Source organism: Neomonachus schauinslandi, chromosome 1 (genome assembly GCF_002201575.2).
Source record: "Neomonachus schauinslandi chromosome 1, ASM220157v2, whole genome shotgun sequence".
NCBI classification, from domain to species: Eukaryota; Metazoa; Chordata; class Mammalia; order Carnivora; family Phocidae; genus Neomonachus; species Neomonachus schauinslandi.
The window spans coordinates 183,351,105-183,378,705 of record NC_058403.1 but is presented as its reverse complement, the minus strand read 5'-3'; the positions used below and the strand labels follow the sequence as shown (position 1 = coordinate 183,378,705).

General features: G+C 45.2%; 1 protein-coding gene across 1 annotated transcript in view; it reads right to left on the bottom strand.

Annotated features, from left to right (window-relative positions):
- Positions 1-20,444: 20,444 nt before the first annotated feature.
- PRICKLE2 (prickle planar cell polarity protein 2) overlaps positions 20,445-27,601 on the bottom strand; it is an 82,129-nt gene continuing 74,972 nt past the window's right edge. Inside the window, exon 7 of the mRNA XM_021695256.2 lies at positions 20,445-21,839. Coding sequence (XP_021550931.2) covers positions 20,965-21,839 — 875 coding nt within the window. The 3' untranslated portion in view covers positions 20,445-20,964. The remainder of the gene's footprint in view (positions 21,840-27,601) is intronic.

Here is a 27,601-nt window from a genome sequence, read left to right as displayed (position 1 = left end):
AAGATGGCTCATTATATATATATATATATATATATATATATATATTTATAATTTTATATTTTATATATATATATATATAAAGGAAAACAAATGATGGCAAGGATGAAGAAATATTGAAGTCTTAGGGCTCCTGGGTGGCACAGTCGGTTAAGCATCTGACCCTTGATTTTGGCTCAGGTCATGATCTCAGGGTCATGAGATGGAGTCCCCCACTGGGGTTTGCAATCAGCATGGAGCCTGCTTGAGACTCTCCCTCCTCCTCAACCACCCCCCCCGCCGCCCCAAGCACCGGAACCCTAGTATATTGCCAGTAGGGAGAACAGCACAGCTGATGTGGGAAACCATGTGGTGGCTCCTCGATAGTTAAACATAGAATTATCGTATGATCCAGCAATTCTACTTTTAGGTATCTACCCAAAGGAATTGAAAGCAGGCAGACATTTGTACACCTATGTTCACAGCAGTGTTATTCACAGTAGCCAAAAGGTAGAAACAACCCAAATGGTCATCAACAGATCATTGGATAAACAAAATATGGTACATACATACAAGGAAATGTTATTCCACCCAAAGGAATGCAGTTCTGATACACGCCATGCCATGAATGACCTTGGAAGACATGATGCTAAGTAAAATAAGCCAGGCAGAAAAGTACAAATATTGCAGGATTCCACTTACATGAAGCACCTAGAATAGAAAGGCAACAGAAAGCAGACTGGAGCTTACCAGGGGCTGAGGGGAAGGGGAATGGAGAATTACTGCCTAATAGTTATAGAGTTTCTGTTGGAGTAAAGAAGGAGTAAAGGAAGAGCTTTGGAAAGGGATAGTGGGGATGGTTGTACAACAGTGTGAATATATTTAATGCCACTGAATTTTGCACTTAAAAATGGATAAAATGGTAAATTTTTTAAAAAAGATTTTATTTATTTGATAGAGAAAGAGAGAGCACATAAGCAGGAGGAGGAGATGGAGAGAGAATCTCAAGGAGACTCCCCTGCTGAGCCCAGAGCCCGATTGCCAGGCTTGATCTCATGACATTGAGATCATGGCCTGAGCTGCAACCAAGAGTCAGATACTTAACTGACTGAGCCACCCAGGTACCCTTAAAATAGTAAATTTTATGTTATGTATATTCTACAACAATTAAAAAAACAAAACCAAACCCACAACTCACCAGCTGATTTCGAAGCAGTTCACAGAGCAGTTTTGGAGAACCACTGGACTAGTTGATTACACAGCTTTAAGAGTTTGGAAGGCTTAAAAAGTCAAAAGCGTTTGCACAACATTAAGTTAAAACAGACCATAGGGCCCCCCTTTGGAATACAGGAACTTGTGAGCACAGCTGACCTTCAAGTGTTTTTTTGGTATCTGTCTGAGCCAATGAAGGGCCTCCCTCTGATGGAAACATTGAAGTGTAAGGTCTTTTCCAGGGAGGGTGGCAGAATGGGGGTATTTCAGCTCCTATTGCCCCCTTCTATGATCCACTTATGGGGAACTCCATTTCTCAGGGTCAGGTTTACCCAAGAGAAGCCTACAAGCCCCCACCTGTATCTCTGGACTTGCATCAATCTCCAGAAGCTGGAAAGGAGGAAGGGGACTACAGCCTGGGTCTACACGTGGATTCCCTAAATAGCAAAGTCTGAAGACAAAGGCTGGGGTGCAGGTAGGTCTTCTTTGGGAAGTGATCCCAGGGAGGAGCGAGGGATGGAGGAATCAACAAGGAAGGAGTGAAAGTCTATTCTAAGAATAATTTAGCTGGACGACTCTAGGAACAATAAAAAATCCCACAGGACATTTTGAGAAGTCTTAAGACCCAGAAGCCAGAATTGTCCATCTGAAATCGAAAAGGGAAAATATTTACACTTCTGCTCCATTCCTTAATGTCAAGAATGGCTTCATGGGCATGAATTTCTTTCATTATACACTTTGGGTGGGTTGAGGGGGTGAAAAGTCAGAGAAGAGTCAGGGCAGAAAGCAAGAGGCAAGTGGCCTCAGGCCAAGACCCAAAGGGAGGCATTATCAGGCCACATCAGCATGAAGCTCTATGAAGCCCGGTGTGGGGGGCGGGGGTAGGCGGGCGGCGCTCACCAGCAGAACAGCAGGTGCATTAAGAAGCTGGCCTACGAGGGTGTGAAGTTGTGTACAAGAAGGGTCCAGGTGTTAAGAAGTGATCCTGCAGTTCTAACCAAGTTTGCAATTCCTGCATGGATCCACAATCTCAGAAGGACCACAGAAGGGTTGCCTACAGAGCAGCATATTAATCCATGATTTGTCTACACTCAGAGGAAAATGGCAGGGGGTCGACTAGGAAAAGAAGGAATACTGCTCCCAGTTGTTTGATTTATAAATTGGAACCCCCTATAAATCACAACAAATAAAAAACATGTATTCTTTCCATCATTCGTTTGTCCCAAGTGGGATTGTTTTCCCCAAATTTCCACTCATTTCTAAAATCGGAAGCCCCATTTCCTTGTCGGGGAGCATGATGGGGGGGAGCGGCAAACTGCAGCTCAGTGGTTCTCAAAGCGTGGTTCAAACTAATGTCATCATCATCACCTGGAAGCTTGTCAGAAATTCATATTCTTAGGCCCCTCCCCAGATTCCCTGGATCAGAAACTCTAGTGGGGGCAGGGGGAGCTGGCTAGGGCCAGCAATCTGTTTTAAGGAGACTTCCATGTGATTCTGATGCACGCTCAATATTTAAGAAGTACTGCCTGAGAACGCTTCATCAGTCACATGCTCTCAACCAGGTTTTCAGACACTCATGGTAGAGCACAAGACATGACGTGTTGACTCGGTTTTTACTTAATACCGGCAAACACTGAATATGCCTGCATTCATAGCTTTAGGGTTGCTGTCACAAGTCACCTCAAACTGATAAGCACTGAGTAACATATAGAATTATTGAATCGCTATGTTGTGCACCTGAAACTAATATAACACTGTGTGTTAACTGTACTGGAATTAAAATTAAAAAAAAAAGAAACTCCCCCAAACCCCAAAACAAAACAAAACCCAAACCAAATTACTACAAACCTCATGGCTTAAAACAACAGAAATTCTTTTCTCTCACGGTTCTGGAGACCAGATGTCCATAGGGAAGGTGTTGGCAGGTCCAGGCTCCCTCCGAAGGCCCTCAAGGAGAATCCTTCCCGGCCTCTTCCAGCTTCTGGTGGCCCTCAGTGTTCCTTGGCTTGGGGCCACTGTGGAAGTCTCCGCCTAGCTCTCACAGAGTCTCCTGTGCGAACCTCCCCCAACGCCCCTCTCTCTCCTTCCTCTTATATGAACACCAGTTATTGGCTGTAGGGCCCGCCCTAAATCTCGAGAGACGTCATCTGGAAATCCTTAACTTAATTACAGAGCAAAAACCCTATATTATGGTCACATTCACAGGTCCTGGAGCTAAGACTTGGATTTACCTTTTGGGAGGTTAAAATTCAACCAACTACAATGTCCAGCATACTAGAACCCAAATCTTCCTAAAACCCCCCAGTTTTTGTTTTGTTTTTTCACAGATAAGCAAACCTAAAATCCAGTCATTTAGTTACCTTTTCCCCGCTCCTTGGGCTATAAGGAATCACAAGTAACTGGGATGTTAACTCTCCAGCATGGAGAACAAGTGTTATCACCCCACACTGATGTTCCAAAGTACAATGACTCCATGTCCATGGCTGCACAAATGAGCCCGTCTCCCTCCTTCACCCCACATGTCTGAGAAGCACAGTAATTAATCACATCCAAATGCCTGGTTGCTCACAGGTGATACTTGTCCCATGAAGCTGAAGGATGCAATTACTACTTCAAACACTCGCTGCCCTGGAAACCAGCCACCTGTGCCCCAAAGCGAGCGCCCGCTACGTGCTGACCTTGTGTCCCAGGGGCCACTGCTGCTCCTGGCAACAATGCCCAGCTCTCTGATTATAGCAGTGGGGGAAATATGGCTTCTTCTCTGCCACCTTATCCCAAAGGTGGCAATATGCCCTCTCAACTTATGCACAAGCCCAAACCTGTCCCAGGTTCTCCAAGTGAGTCAGTTTTTTGAGTGGTGAAGGGCCACCTTGCTACATAACTCCAGGGGGACAATTCGTGTTCTCTTCCCTGAGAATCATGCCCTTGTGGGCCATCCATGCCTGCCCACCCCTGACATGGCCAGAGAATGCATCCGCGCTTGGGATCTCTCCCTGTCTCAGAATCTTTGCCTAACTCACCTCCGTCTTGACTATAAAGGAAATTGTCCCTTCCCCCAAAGTGACTTATGCCCAAGTTGATTGGAAAGGGGACTTCCATTGCCTTCATGGGAAGCACCACCCTCACCTCACTCTTGGGAGTATAGTCTAGCCCCATGGCCCAGGAAGACAAATTCCAAAAGCTCTGACATTCTGATAGGTCCCTAACTAAATGTGAGTTCAATGTTGTCGATGCTCTCCTTGCTATAAGTATAATTGTTGAAAGACATTTGTAGACATTAGACATCACGATGTTGGAAACCAAAAGTTTTTAAGAAAGGAAAGTAAACTCTCTCATGTACTTGCCAAGTGTCAAGCAAAAGGTGCTGTCTGGAAATGGCATAAATATGGACTGGCCTCTAGCCCTGGCCAATGTTGGGTGTGTATTTTTAAAGTTTTTATTTAAATTCCAGTTAGTTACCATGCAGTGTAATATTAGCTTCATATGTATAATATAGTGATTCAGCACTTCATACATCCCCCGGTAATCATCAAAAGTGCCCTCCTTAATCCCCTTCACTTATGTTACCCATCCTCTCACCCACCTCCCCTCTGCTAACCATCAATGTGCTCTCTATAGTTAAGAGTCATTTCTTGGTTTTCCTCTCTCTCTTTTTCCCCCATTGCTCATTTGTTTTGCTTCTTAAATTCCACACACATAGGACTGAAATCATATGTTGTCTTTGACCTATTTTGCTTAGCATAATACTCTAGCTCCCTCTGTGTCATTGCAAATGGCAAGATTTCATTCTTTGTTATGGCTGAGTAATATTCCATTGTATAGAGAGACCACATCTTCTTTATACATTTATCAGTTGATGAACACTTGGGCGGTTTCTATAATTTGGCTACTGTAGATGACACTGCTATAAACATCAGGGTGCATGTATCCCTTTGAATTAGTGTTTTTGTATTCTTGGGTAAATACCCAGTAGTGTGATTGCTGGATCACAGGGTAGTGCTATTTTTAATTTTTGAAAAAACTTCATACTGTTTTCCAGAGTGGCTGTACCAGTTCGCATTCCCATCAACCAGCACTGGCCAACTTTGCATTTCCCTGAGGCTCACAGATGGGATGCCGTGTGGATCAGATCTGAAGGCTTGATTACTTGCTCCTCATTCTTTCCTTGATCATCCTGTTTGGAAGAGACTGAGTGGAAACCACGTGGTGTTCCACTGGGAAGATAAACAGGGGCCTGTCCCATCTGCAGTTCAATTGGCTTGTCTGAAGGGACCTCCTCTTCTCCCTCTACACCTCCTGTACCTCCCCCAGCAGAGCCAGCCCCCAGGCTGGGAAGCCGGGTGATGATTTTCACCTGAAAACAAAGAAGCTTCATAGGAGTGAGGACAGGAAGAAGTAACGGGAGCCAACCATTGCATTTCTTTCCTTGGCTCAGCCTACCTGGGCTTCATTTGTACCCATTCTCCTCTTAGTAAATGAGAATATCTTTGCCTCTCATGTCTTGTGTCTTTTTTTCTATCTGGGGCATAGGAAAAGCAACAAATGTGCCCAAGGGCATAGAGTCGGCAAAGGACAGAGCCAAGATACAGAAAGTGAGCAGTCTGAATCTGTGCGTAGTTCCCTTTCAGGGGATCCTAGGTCCCCAGAAAGCCACAGTTACTGAAAGAAACATCCCAATAGCGGGAAAGCACTCTATCTCCTGGCTGGTTCCCACTGCCCATCTTCAATGGCTTCACCACACTGCCTCTTCTTACCAAACTTCCCAGCTTTTCTTCCCAATTCCTCCCTTCGGATGCCCACTGTTTGGGTCACACTGGGCAGTCCAGGACCTTCACTTCCTTGCTTGGATTGATGCAACAATCTCTCTGCCCCGGCTCTCCATTTTCCTTCCGCTCCGGAGTTATCCTGCCTTCTGCAAAACAAATGGAATCACTTCATGTTCTTACTTAAGAACCTCACTCATTTGTCCGGCACCTGCAACCTTTCACCACCCACCGCATCTGTCTCCCCAGCATTGTCTCCTGGCGCCAAGGCTCCTAGTCACACTGACGGCACAGTATTCCCCGAGTCTGGCATACGGCTCTAGGTTGCCGAGCTCTGACTGTGGTTTCCCCTGCCTTCCCACAACATCTTCACCTGCTCAACTCCTGCACATCCTTCCAAATCAAACTCAGATAGTTCCTTTGAGAAACCTTTATGTCTATTCCTCTTGTGAAACTTCTGACCTTGAACTCCTCAAGGTCAGAAGCGATATGATTTTAAATATGTCTGGTACCAAGTACAATGGCTGTACATAGGACGTTCTTAATGTGATTTTGGGAAAGAATGTTTTGTTGAGCATTTAGTATGGGTCAGGGCCTCTGCTAAGTGGGTCCTAAAAATATAAAAATTTAATAACAAAAACTCTTGGGATGCTCTTTGAGGCTGAACGGTGAATGCGCTCTTTCATATCACAGCACACTTACTTCTTTTAAACTCACTTTCAGGGCACCTGGGTGGCTCTGTTGGCTGAGCGTTCAACTCTTGAATTCAGCTCAGGTCATGATCTCAGGGTTGTGAGATCCAGCCTGAGGCTCTGCGCTGGGCATGGAGTCTGCTTGAGATTCTCTCTCTCCCTCTTCCTCTGCACCTTCCCCACTCACATGCATTCAAGTGCGTGCATGCTTTCTCTCTTTCTCTCTCTCTCTAAAATAAATAAACCTAAAAAAAAAAGAAAAAGAGAAATTCACTTGCAATACCTAAGATTTGTAACAGGTTGATAGTACCTACATGTTCTTTTAGCAAAAAGCTTATTTTAGCAAAAAAAGTGGTATTTGAAACAATTTTTTTTTAATTTGAGTATAGTTGATACACAATGTTACATTCATTTCCGGTATACAATGTAGTGATTCAACTTCTCTATATGTTATGCTGAAAAGTGGTATTTTTATAAAACTTTTGTATAACAAGTCCTTAAATAAATATTTTTGGTGGGTTAATTCCAGTGCAACAAATCTTTTTGCCTTGGCAGATGTATACAATTCCTGAAAAAACAGATCACTACACATGCACATACATGTGGGCGTATTATTAACGTTCTTCCAGTGCACAGTGGGGGCAGGCCCCGGGTCCAGTCACGGCCCCAGGATCCCGTGCTACCGAATGCAGAACCTTGATCATGCAGGTGTTATGTCTGACGACTTAACCACTGAACTTCTGTCCTTTGTGATGGCAGGTGACGGATGCAAGGAAGAGAAGGTGTCCTTACAACACAGGTTTCTTTCTCATGGCGTAGTCTCAGAGAAGGGAGTGACAAGAGAAAAATCATGTATCCCATTGAAATACAAAAATAGAACTGGTAAGCATGCACAAGATACGATAATTCCCTTGATTTCATTCCACTGAGCGTGGCTCATACAAAAATTAACGATGTCAACTACTTAGAATTTTGCTCATTAGAGCAAGAGTATACTTGGCTCAATCGAGCAAGAAGCTTTTCCCTTGATACTCTCATCATTCTTGACAAAGACCCATTCAGAGGATGCAGGGACATACATCCTGTCCAGATTTCAAACTCGTGGAACCACTAGTGCTGGAGCCCAGAGGTGCCTGGGCCCTCCCTGTCCTTCCCCCTTCCCTGTTGGTCCAGCGGACTCACATTCTCGGCTGAAATCTGGGTTCAGGCTTCAGCTGGGGGGGCACACTCTTGCCCCGATGAAGGTAGCACAAAGGACTGGACAATGGAGAAGTTCCCTGCATCCCAGTTTTCCGAGAGCGGTCAGCTACTATTTACAGCTGCTTGGGGCCCCTGCGGTGGGGCGGTTAGGGGAGTACGGAGGGGTGATCGGCAGCGTGCACCGCTTAGATGCTACTCTGTGTGGGCTCAGGCAATACTCTGGGGATCGGATGGAAGAAGCAAACTTCTTTCTTGAGTCCTTGGGCCAGTTCAGTGCAGACTGCAGTTAGGACTGCTGGGGAGCATTTCTCTGGAGATGTAGTGACCCCTTTGAAGACGCTCATAGCTCTGAGCCCCTGGCTGGGGACGTTTAACACAGGGCAGCCTAGAATAAGGCACACAGTAGGTGCTCAATAAATATCTGAGGAACGAATATGCTATCTAGTGAATTAAGCTTAGCAGTTTCCCTCTGGGGCCTCTGCTTTTGTACGGAGGAGAAAGCCTTCCCCAGTCTTTCTAGTGCAACACTCAGGTTGACGGAGCGCTCCACGCCATCTGGATTCTCTTGCATGGGTCCTTTCGATTATTTAATTCTTTTATTCCTTTTGTTTAACAAATATTTATCAAAAACCTACTCTCTGCAGGCACTGATTGAGCTTACCATGTGTAAATGCAATGGCATAGATATGCACCTGCTTGGAGCTTACAGTCTTGTAGAATGTAGTTCTCTAAGCCCATTTTCATGGTTGGAGGCTTACATAACTGAATAATTTAACCAGACCAAAGCAACCAACCAAACCAACCAAGCCAACACACAAAGAAACTATATCCAAAGCACAGCCCCTTTTGGCCTTCAGAACTTCTCATGGCCATCAAGTGACTCACATGACCAGATCATCCAGACTAGAAAGAACCTTGAGAGGTCATTTTAGATTTGCCCCTGCATATTAGTCACAATAGGTTGGGTCGTGCTGTAGCAACAAATCAACCCTGAAATCTCTACCATTGAATACAATGGAGATGTATATCTTGTTTACACAAAGCTTGCTATGGATGGCTTCTTCCATATCATGACTCAGGGAAGTCTGAGTCTGTCCAGTGACTCAGCATCTCACCCTGAGGCATCCAGATCACCGCGGTTTGGAAGGAGAAATGATAGGCAAATAAATACATAGGGGTGGTTCACTGCCTTAGTCTGGAAGTGACACTTCACTTGTCCTCAGTGTTTTGGCCAGCACACGTTGCATGACCCCACCCAGCTGTAAGGGGGTTGGGAGTGGAAGGGAACACATGGACATTCAGTAGGCATTAAATGTCTCAGACATGCCCGTTCTTTACACAAAAGTCCTCCTGAATCATTATTGTGCAGAATTGAGAAACAACTTTGACACAGTTGGTAGATGAGAGTTAGAGGATAGATTTTACAAATAAGTGGGCCAATTTATTTCCTGAGTTCTTTATCTGGGAATAATTTTGAAATGAAAGGAATATAGGAAATTAACTATATTATAGTTATAATCTAGGCTCACTTTACTGGATAGAAAGCATCAACTTCTTTCTTTGTGTTTCTTCTGCCATTGGGGCTTTTATTAAGTGTTGTACCATCTCATTTATTTCTAATTCAGCTGTAGATTTCTATTATTTACTAAGTGTGCCCTGATTCTGTCCTGGCTTGCTCAGGCACATTTTCCAATAAACAACAGTGGTGTAATTAGCACTAGATCCATGAAAGAAGTATGTTGAAATATGGTAATTTATTCCATTTGCTGATACAAGTTTATTCCTGGGTAGCATTTTTCCAGATCAATATGGATTTGATTATTCTTAAACCTTCACTTCCTAGTGATGGTTCTTTCATTATATCATACATAAATCATCTGATTATAATTCAGGGGCAGGAGCCCTTGACTTCAGTTTTTGCATTTGTAGTTGATAGTACTTGAAATGTTGGTTGCTTCATTATGGAGTCCAAGGGCACTATTACTCCTTGAAATTGGAAAACACTATGCTTAGCTGAGTTAAAAAAAAATATACCAATTTGGGGAAATTGAGTAATGCCAACCTGATCATCGGGGGCTGGGAGTGAAATTTTGCCTTGCAGCAACTCATCATCCAGAGGAAAAAAGCCTTCACCTTGGAAGGAAAGCTGGAGCTTTGGTGGGAACCCAGACACTCAGAGGGGTAAAAGACTAAGCCCATGACCTCTCTTGGCACTTTTTATTTACTGAACCAAGATTTTTAGGAATCTTCCTTTTGACTTCCGTCCAAAATATTTTTTGAGCCTCTCTTGTATTTTAGGCCCCAGGAAAACAGTGTTGAAAAGACAGCCAGGACTCTGCCCCTCACAGAGTAGAGGTTGCAAAGGGGAGAGTAAACTCACTTACAAGACAGTGATAGGGGACATGCAGGGACCCCTGAGAGCCCAAGGCAGAGGTACCTATTTCCAACTTTCTGGGCGCAACTTTTTCATCATGAAGGAAACCTGTGTCCACGGAGAACTGAAGAATGAGAAGTAGTCACATGAAGAACAGATGGAACAGAAGAGACAGAAGTGTGAGTGTTTAAAGCGGATACAGCAGCAAATCTGGAGAGACTACGACAGTTAACAGGAAGATGTATGTGGTTGGACTTTCATGCCATTTATCTGTGTCATAGGCCCATCATGCAGGGCTATCCAGCAGCTGTGGCTTGTATATTCATGGTCATGTCTAGACTTCTCCATGAGACAAAACGAGCTGAAGACAGAGAGCAGGGGCCAGACCTGAGATCTTGTCTACCACAAAGGTTTCCTAGGTTATGGGCCTTCACCATGAGAACAGATACAATGACTTTCCCAGAGCCCTCCTCTTACCAGGCATGAGGCCAGCTGGATGGAATTCACACAAGCTATGAAGTCAGAGTAAAACACTTGGTCCCTGCACCTTGGGAGAAAAAAAAATTCATCCAGTGTCAGAAACAGTGTCGTCTGGAGGGAGTCTGAGTAGTGAGCGAAGAAGAGGTAAAAACTAAGCACCAAGAGCGGCTAATTTGATTTACAGAATAAAGAGCAGGGGAGGGAAAAGGGAAAGTGGGACAGAAAAGATCTGAGCACTAGGATAATTCTTATAGGAGATACATTTTGGGGTGTCTGCTCAGCACATGGCTTTCTCTGTTTCCTCACCTGCAGAAACTAGCATTCTGGCAGCATGCTAGCTCGGGGAGTCACCCCCTTTCCTCCAATAGGTGATTTGACCAGGAAGGAGCACCTGATCCAAGTTGAGCCAATCAGAGTTTCTTCCTGAGAATAAGGGGTGAAATGCGGAGAATGGCAACTCAGGAGCTGTGAGGAGCCACGTCTGTCCATGAGCTGCCCAAAGCAAAAGCAAAGGCAGAAGACTAAGCAGACATTTGGTGGGAAACATTCAAAAATTGGGATAGAATCCTTCTCAGCTCTTAGTAGTTTTCCTCATCCTGGTTCCAGGCTCTGTCCTGGTTCCAGGCTCTCATGAAGGGGCTGCCCTTCGGTCCTTGGAAGACACATAGTATCCTCCAAATCAATTCTCTTTCCCTCTGTTTCCCTTTCGCTCTAGTTACTTTGAAGTAACTTTTGACAATACTTAAAACCCAAAGAACCTGGCCTAAGACAGCTGCCCCAATCCCTCTAAGTTGTTGGGTTTACTTTCTGGTACTTGTGGTCTCGTCTGTTTGCTAACTTGTTGTGTGTTCCATGGCACAAAGCTGCGCATCCACCTTGATGATCTGATTTGTCTCTAGAATCACCAACCTAGCCGGGGAACAAGTACCTGCTAGTATTTTGCTGAGAAGGCTCTTAAAGCATCTCCTCTCCTGCTGGGTAGGATTGTGTCCTTTAACAGCTTAACCCTCCCCGCCGCCCCCCGTGTTTTGATTATTTATCTATTGCATCTTCTGAGAAGCTTTCCTGTATTTAGAAGTTACACTGGCGTGGGTTTTCCATAGAGGCTGCTCTTTCTCACTGTGGGCCGAAAGCAAACCAGTGTCTACACCTCTGGTAGATGAACATTGGAGAAGAAAATCCTTCCGAAGCGAAGCTCTGGAACACAGGCTGGACTGCATGCAGCACAAAGGGCTCTTGGGGGATGGATTTCCCACGTGAGAGAGGCGTGGTCTCCCAAGGCTGGTCTCAGATCCCCGAATGCTTATGAAAAATGCAGTCTTCCTAGTCCTGCTGGAGACCTGCTGAGTGAGACTTTCTAGGGATGGGGCCAGAGACTCTGGATTTCAAATAATCTACCCAGGTAATTTTGATGTGTGAAAGCCACTGGTTATGAGCCAGGAGTAGCAATTCTCAGATCCAAACATAATTGTTAGACTGAATTTCTCAATAAGCTCACTCTCTTCAATGTATTCATGATATATCTCAGAAAAATTAAAATCAGTCACCCCCTGACAATAGAGTCAGGGGGTGACTCCCCGAGCTAGCATGCTGCCAGAATGCTAAAATCAGAAAAATTAAAATCACACTTCTATTTGTGAAGACAGTCACTCCTGGGAAAAGTGAATATACCTCAGATCCTCCAAATTGTATTGTACACCCCAGCCTCAGATCTTTCCAACCTGACCAATGGACTTGTTATCAGAGTCTCCTGAAGTGGGTGGGACTGGCAGACATGTTGTTTATCTGTTCTGGAAGAAAACAAACAAACAAACAATTGCTAAGGCAGAGTCTCATGAAGTGTGGTCCTCAAACCTGCCGGATTGGAATGACATGGAAAGCCCTGTTAAAAAAGCAGATTCCGGGGTTTGGCCCCGGATCCGCTGAACCAGAACGTCTGTGGTTAGGACCAGGAGATTTGTTTTGTTTAATAAATCTGCGGGCATTTCTTACATATAGGAAAGATTCAGGCCTTCCTGGGATGTCTCTAACTCCAGTTTCATGCTTACATTAAATGACAATAAATGAGCACTGTTAGACCAGATACCTATGGTATCTTTCTGCTACTCTTTCTCTTTGAGATGATGACAGTAGTAATCGCAGCAACAGATACTATGTTTTGAGCTCTTACATTGACAGACATAGCGCTAAGAGATTTTCACGCATTCGTTCAGTAAGCCCACATGATGCCATTATTCTCCCACTAGTTAGATAAAAACTGAGGCTCAGAGAAGACATGCACATTTCCCGAGATGATACAACAAACAAGTGGCTAAGAGGGGATTAAAGTGCTAAATGCTCGGGGGCACCTGGGTGGCTCAGTTGGTTAAGCATCCGCCTTCAGCTCAGGTCATGATCTCAAGGTCCTGGGATTGAGCCCCGTGTCGGGCTCCCTGCTCAGCGGGGAGTCTGCTTCTCCCTCTGCCCCTCCTCTGCTTATGCTCTCTCTCAAGTAAATAAACAAAATCTTGAGAAAAATTGCTAAAGAGAAGCAGGGCAAAAGAAAACATATGGAAGCTGCCATTCAGGATTCATCCTTCATATGCCTTAATTATAACTGGAATCTGTTTGGGGCGAGACGTCCCGGGACCAGCTCCTGTGGGTCACCTCAGATCTCTCTGGGCTCACATGCATCTGTGTCCTTGGTCCTGCTCTCAGCCTGAGCTTCTGCTCCCTCTTCCTTCATCTTGCCCTGATGCTCGCAGGCTCAGCTCCACCTCCGGGCTGCTCTCCCTACACATCCTCCCGGCTTCTGCCTACACTGCCAACTGCCTCAGGCTCTCAGAATCCCTTAGTTTATATTCTTGAAAGAGGGAATCTGATTGGTCCAGTTCACCATGCCGTGTCACTTACATCACTTACAGATTGCTGGCTAGGTGCCATATTGACGCCAATCATTTTGGCTGAAGAGGAGGAAGAGGGCGGTCATAGAGTAAAACCATGGCTGCCTGAAGGCCATGCTCCCCAGGAAGGTCGGTAAGCAGAACAGGCCTGGTAATTGTCATTTTCCAACACACCTCAAGCCTTCATCCAAAGGCTTTCAGAAGGCCTTTGAATGAAATAAGACTCATCTGCAACTCTCAAGTCCTCATGGTTAGGGTGGGTGAGAACATTTGCTATTTCAGATTTTATGTCTGGTGGAAAGTGGAGTTTGTAAGCTCCTTTAGGGTAGGAAGTTCTGTTTTCTGCATTGCTGTGTTCCAAGCACCTAGAATAGTGCCCAGCACAGAGCAGGTTCTCAATAAATATTTGCTGAATGAATAAATGTTATTGGAGTATCCAGCAACTCCGAAATGTTGTGGATCAGACACGGGAAAATCTGATTTATATACTGCTTTGGTCCTGGCTCCTTGATGGTATTTTAAAGATTTTATTTATTTATTAGACAGAGAGAGAGAGAGAGAGAGCACACACGGTAGGGGGGAAGGGAAGAGGGAGAAGCTGACTCCCTGCTGAGCAGGGAGCCCGACGTTAGCCTCGATCCCAGGACCCCAGGATCATGACCTGAGCTGAAGGCAGACACTTAACCAACTGAGCCACCTTGGTGGCCCAGCTCCTTAACAATATGAATGCCATCCTAACCATAACATGGACATAACTCTCTAGACAACCCACCTATTATTTGCTTAAAAGCTAATACAAATATTTTGGGGTTGCTGGTTTTAATTCCTGCTAATAACTGAAAATTAACTGTGTGGCCTGGGTAGGAGTCAGTTTCTAGAATCCTTAAGGAACAAAGAGGCTAAGAAAGCAAATCATTTGCTTTGGTGGTTCTCAACCAGGAGTGATTTTTGTCCCCAAGGGACATTCAGCAATGTGTGGAGACATTTTTTTTTTTTTTAAATTATGTTAAAATAAAGATAACATACAATTTACCATTTTTAGGTGCTGAGTTCAGTAGTATCAAGTACATTTACATTGTTGTGCAATTTCCAGATTTTTCATCTTGAAAAACTGGAACTCTATAACCATTAAATAACTTCCTATTCTCTTCTTCCCCCTCCCCAGCCTCTGTTCTATTTTCCATCTCTATGAGTTTGACTACGCTAGGTATCTCACAGAAGTGGAATTATACAATGTTTGTCTTTTGGTTGACTGGTTTATTTCATTTCCCATGATGTCCTCTAGATTCATCTATGTTGTAGCATGTAACAGGATTTTCTTCTTTTTAAAACTGAATGATATTCCACTGTACGTATACACCACATCTCGTTTATCCACTCATCCACTGATGGACATTTGGGTTGCTTCCACCTTTTAGCTATTGGGACTAATGCTGCTCTTAACATGGATGTGCTCATATCTTTCTGAGGCCCTGCTGAGGCCCTACTTTCAATTCTTTTGGGTATAAACCCAAAAGTAGAATTGCTGGATTATATGGTAGTTCTCTGTGTAACATTTTTTAAAAAAGATTTTATTTGTCAAAGAGAGAGTGAGTGAGTGCACAAGCAGGGGGAAGTGGTAGGCAGAGCTCGATGCGGGACTCGATCTGAGGGTCCCGGGATCATGACCTGAGCCGAAGGCAGACGCTTCACCGACTGAGCCACCCAGGCGCCCCACGTGTGCATTTTTTGAGGAACTGCTGTGCTCTTTTCCACAGAGGACACACCATTTTACATTCTCACCCACAGCACACAGAGGCTCCAATTTCTTCGCTTCCTCACCCACCCCAGTTATGTTTGTTTCTTTTTTTTTTTTGATAGTAGCCATCCTAATGGGCATGATGCATGGAGAGATTTTTGGCGGTCACAACCCAGGGGGAGGAGAGCTACTGACATCTAGTGCATAGAGAGGTGAGTGATGTCCTACAAGGCACATCCTACAAGGCACGGGACAGTCCTCTGCCACCAACAATAAACTGGTCCCAAACGTCAATAGTGCTGAGGTTGAAAAATCCTGATTGACACAATCAGGTTCACCCTTCATAGTAAACCTCATTCCCTGACACGTGTAGCCTGTCTTCTTTGTTGAGATGCTCAAAGGCAACAATTTCAAGAAATCTGGAAAGGGAGGGAGGACTGAGAAGATTGGCAACACTTCTTTTATTCAAATTTTATTGGAAGTTTACAAATGTATTACAGACATCAGTAAAACATATCCATTTTACAGGGCACGGATCTCAAGCAAAGTGTTCACAACAGTCTCTGGCAGAGCCCACACCAAAGGCCCGTTGCAGACCTTCTTTACAAATAGCTTGACACTCGACACACAACACAGAGTCTGGCCCGCCTCACCTTCTCAGACCCTCTGAGGTTTTGTTTATGCACTTGGAGTTAAAGCAGGAGATGGGCAAAGCTATTCTATACAGGAAAGAATGTGTTTAGGAGAGGGAAAACTGCCAAAGTCCTAATTTGCTAAGGAAAATGCAGGACTCTTAGACCTTAGAATGTTAAGTCAGGGTCCATCGTAGAACCAAAATGCGTTATGGAAACACAGGAATATCAACTAGAGAGGCTGGAGAGCAGACCTTACTAGTGGGTAACTCTTTCCAAAAATTTTTAAAAAGGCGGGACAGTGACCTATTGAACACGAATGGCCAAATGCCCAGTAGGGTGAAGGGATATCTCCAAAAACTCAGGATAGAAGAATTTTTTCTTTTTCTATCCTACAGATTCATCCTATCTAAATCACCAGAAATGTTTTCCTACACAACGTGACTTTCCTCCCTCCTTTTTTATTCCCCTTGGGGAAATCTAGTTTTGTCAGCAGGAAGTAAGCTTATAAAAGAGTATAGCTCCCAATAGTGAGTCATGGTTTATGGCAGTCTTGTGTTGACTGGGCTACTATTATGAGAAAATGGGAAAGGAATCCAATACTTTCTTGGTCCTAACCTTGACAGCTGCTTCCAAGTGGTCAGACAGACGAGCTCTGGTGTCTGCTGACGGCCCCAAGTGGCCAAGCACTGGATGCAAGGCAAAGCTGTCTTCATTTCTACTTCCCTTGTGCTTTGAGAGATGGACCTCAAAAGGCAGAAACCTGAAAGTGCCTTCAAAATCAGGAGAGGAGGCTTCACTGAGTCCTGCAGCTGGAAGGCTGTCCGTAGAGCCCATTTCAAAGCCTTGAAGGTGCTAAACAGTTGCAACTCTTCTGACATGAAATATTCAGATAACTGGTTTCATTTCCCACTTTGCTTTGGTCAGAGATAGATCCTCCTTCTTAGCCATTAGCATCTGGTTTCTGTTAGACAGAAATACACACAGAGCACTTCTCCTTGGAATTCAAATATTTGTGTTATTTCTGGTTAGAAGGTGGGATTAGATGAAGAGTAAGATGGCCTCTTATCTGACCTCTGCAAAAGCATGAACAGAAGGCTGCTTGTAATAACTGGCCAAGAACATGGGAATGCAAAAGGAGGCCGAAGAGATTTGTCTTAAAACAAAGACAGCAAAACAGCTTATAGAAGTCAGCCTCCACTTTTAGCATCCACAAAGGAATTGGGCTCTCAGTCATTTATGAATGAGGCTTCCTAAAAAGGGTGGTGTACTGTTTTGGGCCCATGGCAAACGATGGAAAGACAAATAAAAACCAGTTCACAAATGAGACTTGTTATCAAATGACCTCAGTTCTAATCGACTGACCCTGGCAGCTTGGAGCGTCATAAAGCTTTCTGAGGCTGCATCCATGCTCCCCGGGAAAGCGTAGAGCCATCCATTGGTTTTATGGGCCGGGTTGCAGGGATGGAAGAGCACGTGTTACATCTATGTCATCACTGGCTGCACCTGAACTCAGCAACGGCGAGGGGTACCCAAGAAGTAGAAAGCCACTGCAGGAGAAGGAAATATACTTGGTTGCAGTGCAAAAGCATCCTACAGAATGGGAAAAGAGGATGAGCACGGGCTGTCTTCTGGTCCCCTACTGGAAAGACAAAATTGCTTGTTCACTGGGCTGGCTGAGGACAGAAAGGAAGGACTAGAGATGAGAAGGTGAATGTGGAAAGGAGGCATCAAACAACCAACACTAGGAACCCTACCTGCCTTACACCTGCACAGGACCAGGGAGCATGGTTCTGCTTTCCCTCACCTCATTCACCTTCACACTTGACAGAGATCCTGGAACTACAGGACAGAAGAAAGGGTACCTGAATGCCACACTCCATGCCACCGGGCTGCTAAGAAAGCTGTTCACAGAATCAAGGGTTGTATGTATTGGCAGGGCCATTCAGGAAACCGTCAATGGCTACTTCTTCCTGGGAAAGAGTGCATTCTGTTGCCACTGAATTGAGCAGCGGTAAGAAATGACCTGAAGTCCAAAGTGGTGGTTTTAACCAAAAGACAAGAAGACAAATATGAAGAGAGGTAGAAAAAGCAAACCCAAGGTATTAGAGATGAAAGGAAACTAGGAAAAGATTACTTTTCTAGAACAGTCTATCGAAGATGAAATGAAATCTAGAAAGAGGTGAGTGTAAGCCCCACTCACAGGCAAAACTTGACCAGGAAGAGCTCGTGGTTATGATGGAGGAATCAGGTGAGGACCCTAAGTTCTTGCCTCAGAAGAGAACGCATTGAGTTTCTGGGACTGGGATTCCGTGATGTTAGGTGTAAGTTATCACTAATGGGTAGAATTCCTACAACAGTGACATCCTGCTTTCTCCAGGGCATTCACTTGGAGGTCCCATCACCTTTGTGATGATTTTACCAGCCTCCTGGGCATCATCTGTAAGGTGCCTGGCTGCATGTGGGGTGGGCAGAAGCCGAGATGGAACACACGGAGGTGAACTTGGTTATAGACAGTGTGACCCTGAGGCTTGCATCTCAATATATTTCAAGCTCTGGCCAGTTGAGCTGCCGGATGCTCCCTGGGCAGCTAGCTCTGAAATTGCTTATTCCTCTCACAGGATGTGGCTACGGGTTGACTTCCGGCCACCCTCTTCTTTCTGCTGATGGTGGCTCAAGCCTCGTCTGGGGAAAGTAAGAGGTACTTCTGGAAAGGATGGAGTTAGAAAGCAGCTTTTACCAGGAGAATTTCTTTCATTGAATTCCAGGCCACAGAGGACAGACACGATTTTCAGTTGTTTGTTATGTTAAGCGATCTACTATTGTCTCTCTTTTCTTATTCCCAAATGCCTTTTTATTCTCATCAATCAAGGAACTCAAAACTCCAAATTGGACTCGCCCGATTTCTACCAGAAACCTGCCACTTCAGTAGCATGGTGTTGCACATTATTTCTTAATCAGTTTTGCCAAGCAGTTTACAAACTTACTATACAAACGTAATAGAGTTAATTCTCCGGAGGCTTGGATAATTAATGAAGCATTTAGATATGAAGATAGCATGCGGAAAACAGCCACAACCAACATTTGCATTGCTTTTTTAAAAAATCAGTGACAATGACAAATGTCATATTAATACCTGAAAAGCAAATTATTTTAATACATCCTGAATGGAGTGCCATTTCCACGACCTTTACAGCCTTCTTTTCCCCAGACCCATTTGGGATGGTGTCTGAAAAGCTACTTTTCACATTCTCTCCATAAAAAAATACTAGAAAATATTAACTACTATACTGAAAAGAGACCACGCTCACCTCACCATGGCAGATGGGCACTGAGATACACCGTGTACTACATGAACAGTACATCTCACTAAAGGTGGGTCCTCCGATGGATTATTTCAACTGCCACAATCCATTAAAGGGAGGAGGAGAATGGAAGAAAAAGCCAGCGCTTCATTTTGAACTGAAGCAAGGTAGGAAGTTTTATTTTACTATAAACAACACAACCGTTAAATGTCTTCTTCAAGCAAACTCACTTTTGAGCCCATTTTCTGTCTGACCAACAGTCCCCAAAGTTCAACACGAAAATCCCCCTCTGAACAGCATTTGTTTTTCAAGGCCATCACCCTGAAATCTCCCGAGCAGCTCCCGTTCCTGGGTAACCCAGACACTCTGGTTACGGGGTGTGTTAAACTGGATTCTTTCCACAAGCACTGGGGGGGGGGGGGGGGTATTCAAGGTAGTGGTCACCTCCACTCTACTTCATTTCCAGAAGCTCTCTTTGCTCTGACCTTCCTTCATATTCCCCTTCAGTCTCCACCCTTGACTTGCTTTCTGCTTTTCGAATTCCCTTGTTCCTTCTCCAAGCATGACGTACGCTCTAGAACACCCCGTCACTCCCAGAGCCCCACAGAACCTTCTGCCCCTACATATGTACTGCTTAAGTTCATTTGCACTGAGGACAACCGGTTGTCAGGCTAAGGCAGCTGTTCTGTCTGCCTTGGTAAAGGAAAGCAGATAATATAATCCAGGAAACATGAGCACCAGAAAATAATGCCACATTCAAAACAACGTCATGCTGACATCACACGACGGGTACCACTCACAGTCACTTTCATTTTCCCCAAGGGACAGACCAATAGCAAGCAACTTCAATGTTCCCAGCAGGGATGGCGTTGCTCACGGGACTTTACGGACACTGGTTGGTTTCTCTAATTGGCAAAAGTTACGTTTGCAATTAAAAAAAAAATTACTATCACTTTGTAGAGAAGAAATTCTACCGAGGGTGGGAGCAGCCTTAAGGATGTCTCCTTAAGATGGAATGGAGCATAAAATACTTTGGGTGTAATAGTTCATTTTTTTTTTTTCAGCCACAAAAAGTCAAATTGAATAAACTCCTTTGAAAAAGGTCTCACTGACATGTAACAAATTTGTATAGAAAAAAGGAAAAAAAAAAAAAAAAGGTGGTCCTGGACCACCTCTGAATACTACTCAAAGACAACGCTGGATGTGCATGCAAGTCTTCACTGAGTCCTACGATATAGAAATTCCTTTGATATTACAAAATACAAAAATATTTTATCAGAACTCTCATTTACATTGCATTTACAATGGACATGTAAATAACTTAGTCTTGGGTCCTGGCTAATAAACAAATCACTTACTGGAAAAAGGGTCCTAAAAGTAAGAGAACCAGAGAGGATATAAGCGAGCGGGAAACAGTTTGCCATCTTGCGAAAGGCGACTCCACACAGACTGACGGGCAGGAGGGGGCCAACCCTGGCCTCCACAGAGTCTACAGCGTTTCCAAAGTGAAATGTGCAAATAATACTCAACATGCCAAGAACTGGGACTACCTATTGAGTCAGTCTAGAACCTTGCCTCCACAACTGGCACCATGTTCCTCTTCTCCTCCAGCAACCACCCCCGGAAAGCGCTTTAAAACTGAAAACAGTGCAAGTTTCTGGATGTACATTCTTAGCTCCCATCTTCCCCCATTCCCTGACGCCAACCGTATTAAGAGATGATACAGTTTTTGCTCTTTTGTCTTTTCCTGCTGTGCAACTGTCCCCTGCCCCCTAACGTGGAAGACTTGGGGAGGCCGTAGGAGCTGTATTTGTGCAACAGCTCATCGCTTGTGACGTATCGCAGGCGGGCGGGCTGGGGGATGGGTTCTCCTAGGAAATAGCCCTCATTGTCAGACTCCGAAGAGGACGAGCAGGTGGAACACCAATCATACTCGGTGAAGTAGGGTCCCCACCGCTCCCCAAAGGCATTCTGCAGAGCCAGGTCCGACACCGTTCTCGGGCACTGGCCGTACAGGTCCCTTCGGGACCCTTGGCCCAAGCTCTCCTGGAAGCTCCGCTGGCGCATGAACTGGTCGTAGTCCTCCCTGGCTCGGAGCGGGGGCCTTTCTTTTAACCGAGAGATGGCCTCGCGCTCGCTGGCCAGGTGGAGGGCGTTGTCCGAGCGAGAGCGCCGAGAACGCCTGGAGCGGTGGGGTCGGAAGCGGCGAGCGTCGTCGCGGGAGGTACTTCTCCTCCGGGTGCGTTCGCTCATGGGCTGGATCCTCATGCCCTCCTGCCCCGGCAGCTTGCTGCCCGCCATCCCCCCCTCGAAATCAAAGCTCTGGTGCAGCCTGCCGTGGGACTGCAGGTCCCTGTACCCAATGGGGTTGCCGAGCTGGTGGAGGTTTCCCTCCATCTCCTGGTACTGCTGGGCAGAGAGCAGGCTGCGAACCGACTCTGCGCTCCGGAACTGCATGGACGAGTTAAGCGTGCCCATGTTGCTCAGCTTCTCGGAGACATTCATTCCAGAGTCTTTGCTGAGGTCGGGCATGGAAAACCGGGAGAGGTGCTCCTGGCGCTTGGCGCCACCATCGGCGGACAGGCCTGGGGGGAGAGAGGGAAGAGAGGACCACGGAGGTTAATACAAACGTGCAGTCTTGTTCACTGGAACCGCTGTCTATCCAGGATCGCGGCATATGGTCGTGCAGTTAGTTGTACGCTGCACAAAGGCGCTCTCAGAATGTTTGGGAGAGCTCTCCCCGCTCCACAGGGGGGTACAGCCCACCTAGAGAGGATACCTGGTTAAAATGCATCCACAGAGGTACATTTTACTAGTTACTAATTCCTCCAAAGGCTCATCGAAGTCACTAGGAGCCCACTGTGCATCTTATGCATGCTTCCTCTGTTTAGAATTTCACTTTACAGAGTGCCTCAATTACCCCTTTGATCTAATGCTGCACTGTTAAGTACACGGGACACATATTCTGGATGTGGAAGGTTCCAGCGACAGCTGCTGGGCCATGCCCAAGCAATTCCTACCAACACTGAGCCTCACATCTAATCCCATGATACCAGACCAACTCACTTTCCTGTTAGCCTCCAGCAGCTTCCCCCTGCGCCTGTAGTCCCTAAGCCCCATAGCCCAAATGTCTGAAACACTAAGTGACTCCCTGGGTGTACATAGAGGGATATTTGCTCTCTCAGGCTCTTCAGTAAATGACTGCTGCAGGGTTTTAAATGGGCCCCTGACAGCCAGAAGATGTGAGTGGGACTCTGGGACACTCCTTCCCCGGGGGAGGCACTTTTTAAAAAAGAGCCTCGAAAGAGAGGCTTAAGAATGGCCCAGGTGGTAAAATCTAAGCATTTTCACTCATTACCTGTTGGAAGATGAGCAATTTTGCCATTGCTGGTTGCAGAAAACATGTCTTTGAATTGCAATGGCCCATTATGACCCCTGCCACTGATTATTCGTCCCTCCCTGCTGGGGCCAACAACCCCACTCCCCTGACAAAACTAACATTCTGAACACTTGAAAAACTACTTAGCAATATCTGTTTAAGCTAAATACACACACACACGAATTATCAACGAAGCGTTTTTGAAAATCTGTGTCCTTTCGTGTGTGTGTGTGTGGACTTAATGTGTTATTTCTGTTGGGTGTACAATCAGAGTGGCGATTCTATGATTTTCCATTGCTACTCTTGATTATACACCAAACAGAAATCAGTTTATAGGTCCAAAAAATGTACAGGGGTATTTGGAGAAGCTTTCTTTATAGTAGCTTAGAACTAGAAATAACTCAAATGTCAATTAATAGGAAAAAAGATCAATAAATTGTATTTTATACCATTCCCCCTTAAAAGGAATTAGGAGTCTGGAGAGATGGCTGATTCCAGGACAGGAGGAAGGAATGTAAGATCTGAGCCTGGAACATCTTGCTATGCCAAAGAAGAAGGAAGTGTTACAAATGAAAAATGAGGGACTCTCACTCGCCAAAGCTGAGCAACTTGAGCATCAAAACATTAAAAACAGTAATGATTTATAAACCATTGAAAAAGGAGGAAATCATGAGTCCATACCTATACCAGATAAACACACCAACAAATAAATGGGGGAGAAGACTGGGCTCTTGTATACAATAGGATGTTGAGTAGAATGAGTACGCATAGAAGGGGTGCTGGATTTGGAAGACCACCATTTTGTAACCACTGTACATAAAGATCGATTCATGCAAGAGTCAACTTATGCTCAAGTCAGGGGGGTAAAATTTGATGGGGGAGCAGGGTATTTGCATGGTGGTTAAGTGTTTCTCCACGTATTTATTAGTTTGTAAGGAAAAATTAAGTAGCCACACAATGGAGAAATCAGACAGCACTTTGACCAGGAGAGCAAACTTAACATCATCGATGAGGTGTAACTGGACACTGTGTGCCTCCTGACGTAGGTCCTGAGAAAGGCACGCTACCACTCATGCAGTGTTCCAGTCAGGAACATTTCCTGAATGGATTCAGAAGGAAACATGAGATAAGCTCCCAAATGAGGAAAATTCTATTAAAAAAAAAAAAAGGGACTATATCCTAAAACATTTTTTTTTCCCCACTATCATAAAAGTCTGAGGGAATGTTCTACACTGAAGAACATGAAGGAACCATGGCAACGATACAGAATACCCAATCCCTCCGAACTTATTCTCTAGTGAGAATGTTATAGAGCATAACTGTGGAACGACTGACAAAAATTGGGACATGGGCAATTAATAACCATATTATGCCAAATCTACTGTGGTAATTTTGATAACGGTGATAATTATGATAATGTTGGAGAAGATCCTTCCTCTTGGGAAATACACGGGGACGGATATGGTAGTACATGGATGAGCTGGATGTGACTTCCTCTCAAATCGTTCAGAAATACATTGCGTGCATGTGTGTGTGTGTGTGTGTGTGCAAGAGAGAACCAATGATAAACTAACGGGATAAACTGTTAACCACAGGTGAATCTGGGTAAAGAGGACATTCTGGGTATTGTTTGTTCCATTTTTGCAACATTTCAGTAAGTTTGAAAGTTTTCCCAAAACTGTAGTGTATGCAAATACAATGGTTTGGTTTTCCATGCCCGAGGAAGCTACTGGGGTTGGGGGGCAGGTGGTGTATGCTATTGGCATCTAAAGGGGAGAGGCCAGGGAGATGTTGCTGAACGCCGTACGATGCACACACGGGGCAGTCCCCACAACAAAAAATTATCCAGCCCCAGAGGTCAGTCATGCTACAGCTGAGAAACCATCATATGGTGGAATTCCATACAACGACGAGAATGAACGACACCAAGCAACAGGGATGAATGTCAGAAAATGCTGGCAGACACAAGAGAGTACGTGCTGTGTGAGCCCATTTATATGAAGTTCAAGAGCAGCCTGAGGTCGTCTGTGGTGGCAGAGATCAGGGCAGTGGGAAGAGACCTCAGGGAAACTTCGAGGGTGCCAGAGATGTTCTATATCTAGACCTGGGTGATGGTTATAAAAGGATACACATGGAAAAATTTCTTGAGGTGCAGTTTTAATATTTTGCTTGCTTTACCTCATATGTAAGCTATACCTCAATAACATGGCATAAAAATAAAGCAGTGTTCTCATTAAAGAGCCGAATTTAAATGCTGGCTATGCCTGTGGAGAAACTATTCTGCCAACCACAATACTTTCATCTAGATTTTTTAATTCCATTACCGGGGTAATTGTCAGGGCAGGAGGGGATGAGGTCTTTAATTCCCCCTTTCCCTGCTGCTTATCTCTGACACACACATCATAAAAGCTGATTTACAACAGCCTAATCACTTCCAGAACCTCCCCAACCTGAAGGCAGAGAGGACAGGACAGCAACCAAGGATGATGAATGAGTCGTCAGGGCAGGTGAACTCCATCCAGTAGGGAAGGAAAAAATTCTTCAAAATCACAGGGAGAAGCAGAAGCTATACAGGTGGATGCAGTGATCTTCTCTGGGCTTTCTCCACAAGCCCTGGAGTGGAATCAGGGTCAGCATCAACAAGCTAGCAAATACCATACATTCCCAAACAAGCTGTTTTCCTGACCCTGTCTTTTAGAAGCTCCCAAGTCTAGCATTTCTGAGGACATCACGTATGTGAACAGATTCTTATTTCAATGAGGTTAACATGAAGAAGAGCAGCTTCAGTCCCACTCGTGTTGTACTTCTGTGTTCTGGGCAATCTCAGGATAACCTTAACCACCTCGACCCTCCCCAGAACAGAAAAATGCTTGGTCAAGAACAGGAGGGGCCCGGTGCTCAACCCAGAGCCTACAACTAATCACTTATCCCAAACATAGGCTATTCCCTCGGGGACATGGGGGTGGGGTTGCGAAAGCTACCTGCTCACTGCAGACATTATTAATACATTAATTTACTTATGAATAAACCTTCTTATTCATTAACTCAGATTTTTCTCCAGGGTCTTCCTGCACGCAGAGCATGAACCGAATGGCCAGTGTTACCCACTGATGAGCAACAATCATGTATTTGCCCCTAAACAGGTATCTCTGTGGTTAATTTCATTATTGGCAAAGTCCAGAGTCCTTATGCAGACCTCAAGACCCTCACGGGCCTCCAAGATCACCCACCAAATGCTCTTCCCAGCTTAGTTGGCTTCGGTTACACCTTCACCACCAGCAAGCTCATTCCAGCCCTCTTTGGAAAACCCTCCCCTCTGCACTGCTGACTTCTGCTCATCATTAATGTCACCTCTTCAGAGGTACCTGTCCTGATTGCTCTTTCTAAAGCAGCAAGTTGTCCCCCCAACAACCAGTCATTTTGTAGCCTTGATTTCTAAGGTCCCCACCCGGACTTATTTTCTTAAGTTCGTACGTTTGCAGTTGAATGGATGCCCCCTGGAAGCAGGGATCATGTTCCCCTGTTCACCAGACCCCCCCCCAGAACTAGGAGTACCCCACTGGTGCTCAATAAATATTTATGGAATTAAGGTCAATGGAGCCTCACACTGCCACAGCTAGGAAAAAGCAGCTACCCTCTGACTTGGAGTGGGACAGGACTTAAAGAACAACCAATTGTAATTCAGATGGGTGGGATGCTAACCGTCAGGAACAGAAACACACAGTCACACCTGTCAGTCTCATTGTCTGTGGTGCTTCATTACGCGGCCTACCATCTGGGACATCTCCAATTTTAAAGCAAAAGACGGGTGGTTTATAATTAGCTCCTCGATCTGCACAAAGTGTTTGGGCTTATTAATCACAGCTCTGGAGATGTGTTTAAATTAGCAGCTTCCATGCCCCCCAGTCTATCACAGATCATACCTCAACTTAAGAAACCTTCCTTCCCTCCCTGCGAGCTGAACTGGAGAACCACTTCCTGGCTGGGTGACTTGGGGCAATCTTTGGGCCTCTAGAGACACATCTCTAAAATGGGTATAACGACAGTATCTGAGTTCGGAAGTTGTAGCGACATTAGAGGAGGAGAAATGTACTTTTCCTCGTTAAGACTCATCACAATTGCAGTACCTTTGTGTGGTCTCCCTTTCACCTTCAACTCCTGGGCTAGTCTAGAACCTCCAAGAGGGCAGGAACTGACTCCTGTTTGCTAGCCCTCATCTTGCTGCTGGTATTGCGGTATTCTAGATGCTGGAAGAAAGTAGTAAGCAAGACCCCAAACTGCCAATGAAAGGAAGCGTGCCCCAAGAATTTTATACCCAGCCAGATGTAAAGGCAAACAAATGCTTGAAGGTGTGATCCTATGAATGAATGAATCTGAGAAAGACGATCCGCGCCCCCCCTCAGGCCAGACACATGGCAATGTTCACTGAAGATGAGCCACGGTTAAAATAATTTGCGCCTCCAAACTGCAGCTGGGGACTACTTCTCTACACAGAGGAAATTCGTCTCTTTATCCCATTTGTCTGTGCAGCACGAGACTCAGTGTCAAACCCCTGCACATTGATAGAGTCCAACCAAATGGGGCTCTCCTATGTCACTCTCTCCTGCTGCAACACATTTTACTTTTCTTGCTGCCCAAGCCGTGATGTGTGCACGTGCATGCCCGCAAGCGAGGTGTGGTGGGGGAGGCAGAGATTGCCAACTCAATTCTCTGGGGAGCCCGCAGAGTCTACCCCACACGCGACACTGGCATGATCGCAGTGCCCAACACATTCTGGAGAACCTGGCTGAAGAATCCCATCGGACTGCATGAGCCATGGATTCGAAGTCATTCTCTGTCCAGTGGAACTCTGCTTTCTTAATAGATAGAGAGGGTCTTTTCCTCCCCAACCAATGCAGGATTTGTGAGCGGTGCTCGGGGACTCTGAAGCGAACAGCCTGCGTTTACCCTTACCCCAGCGATCGGTGT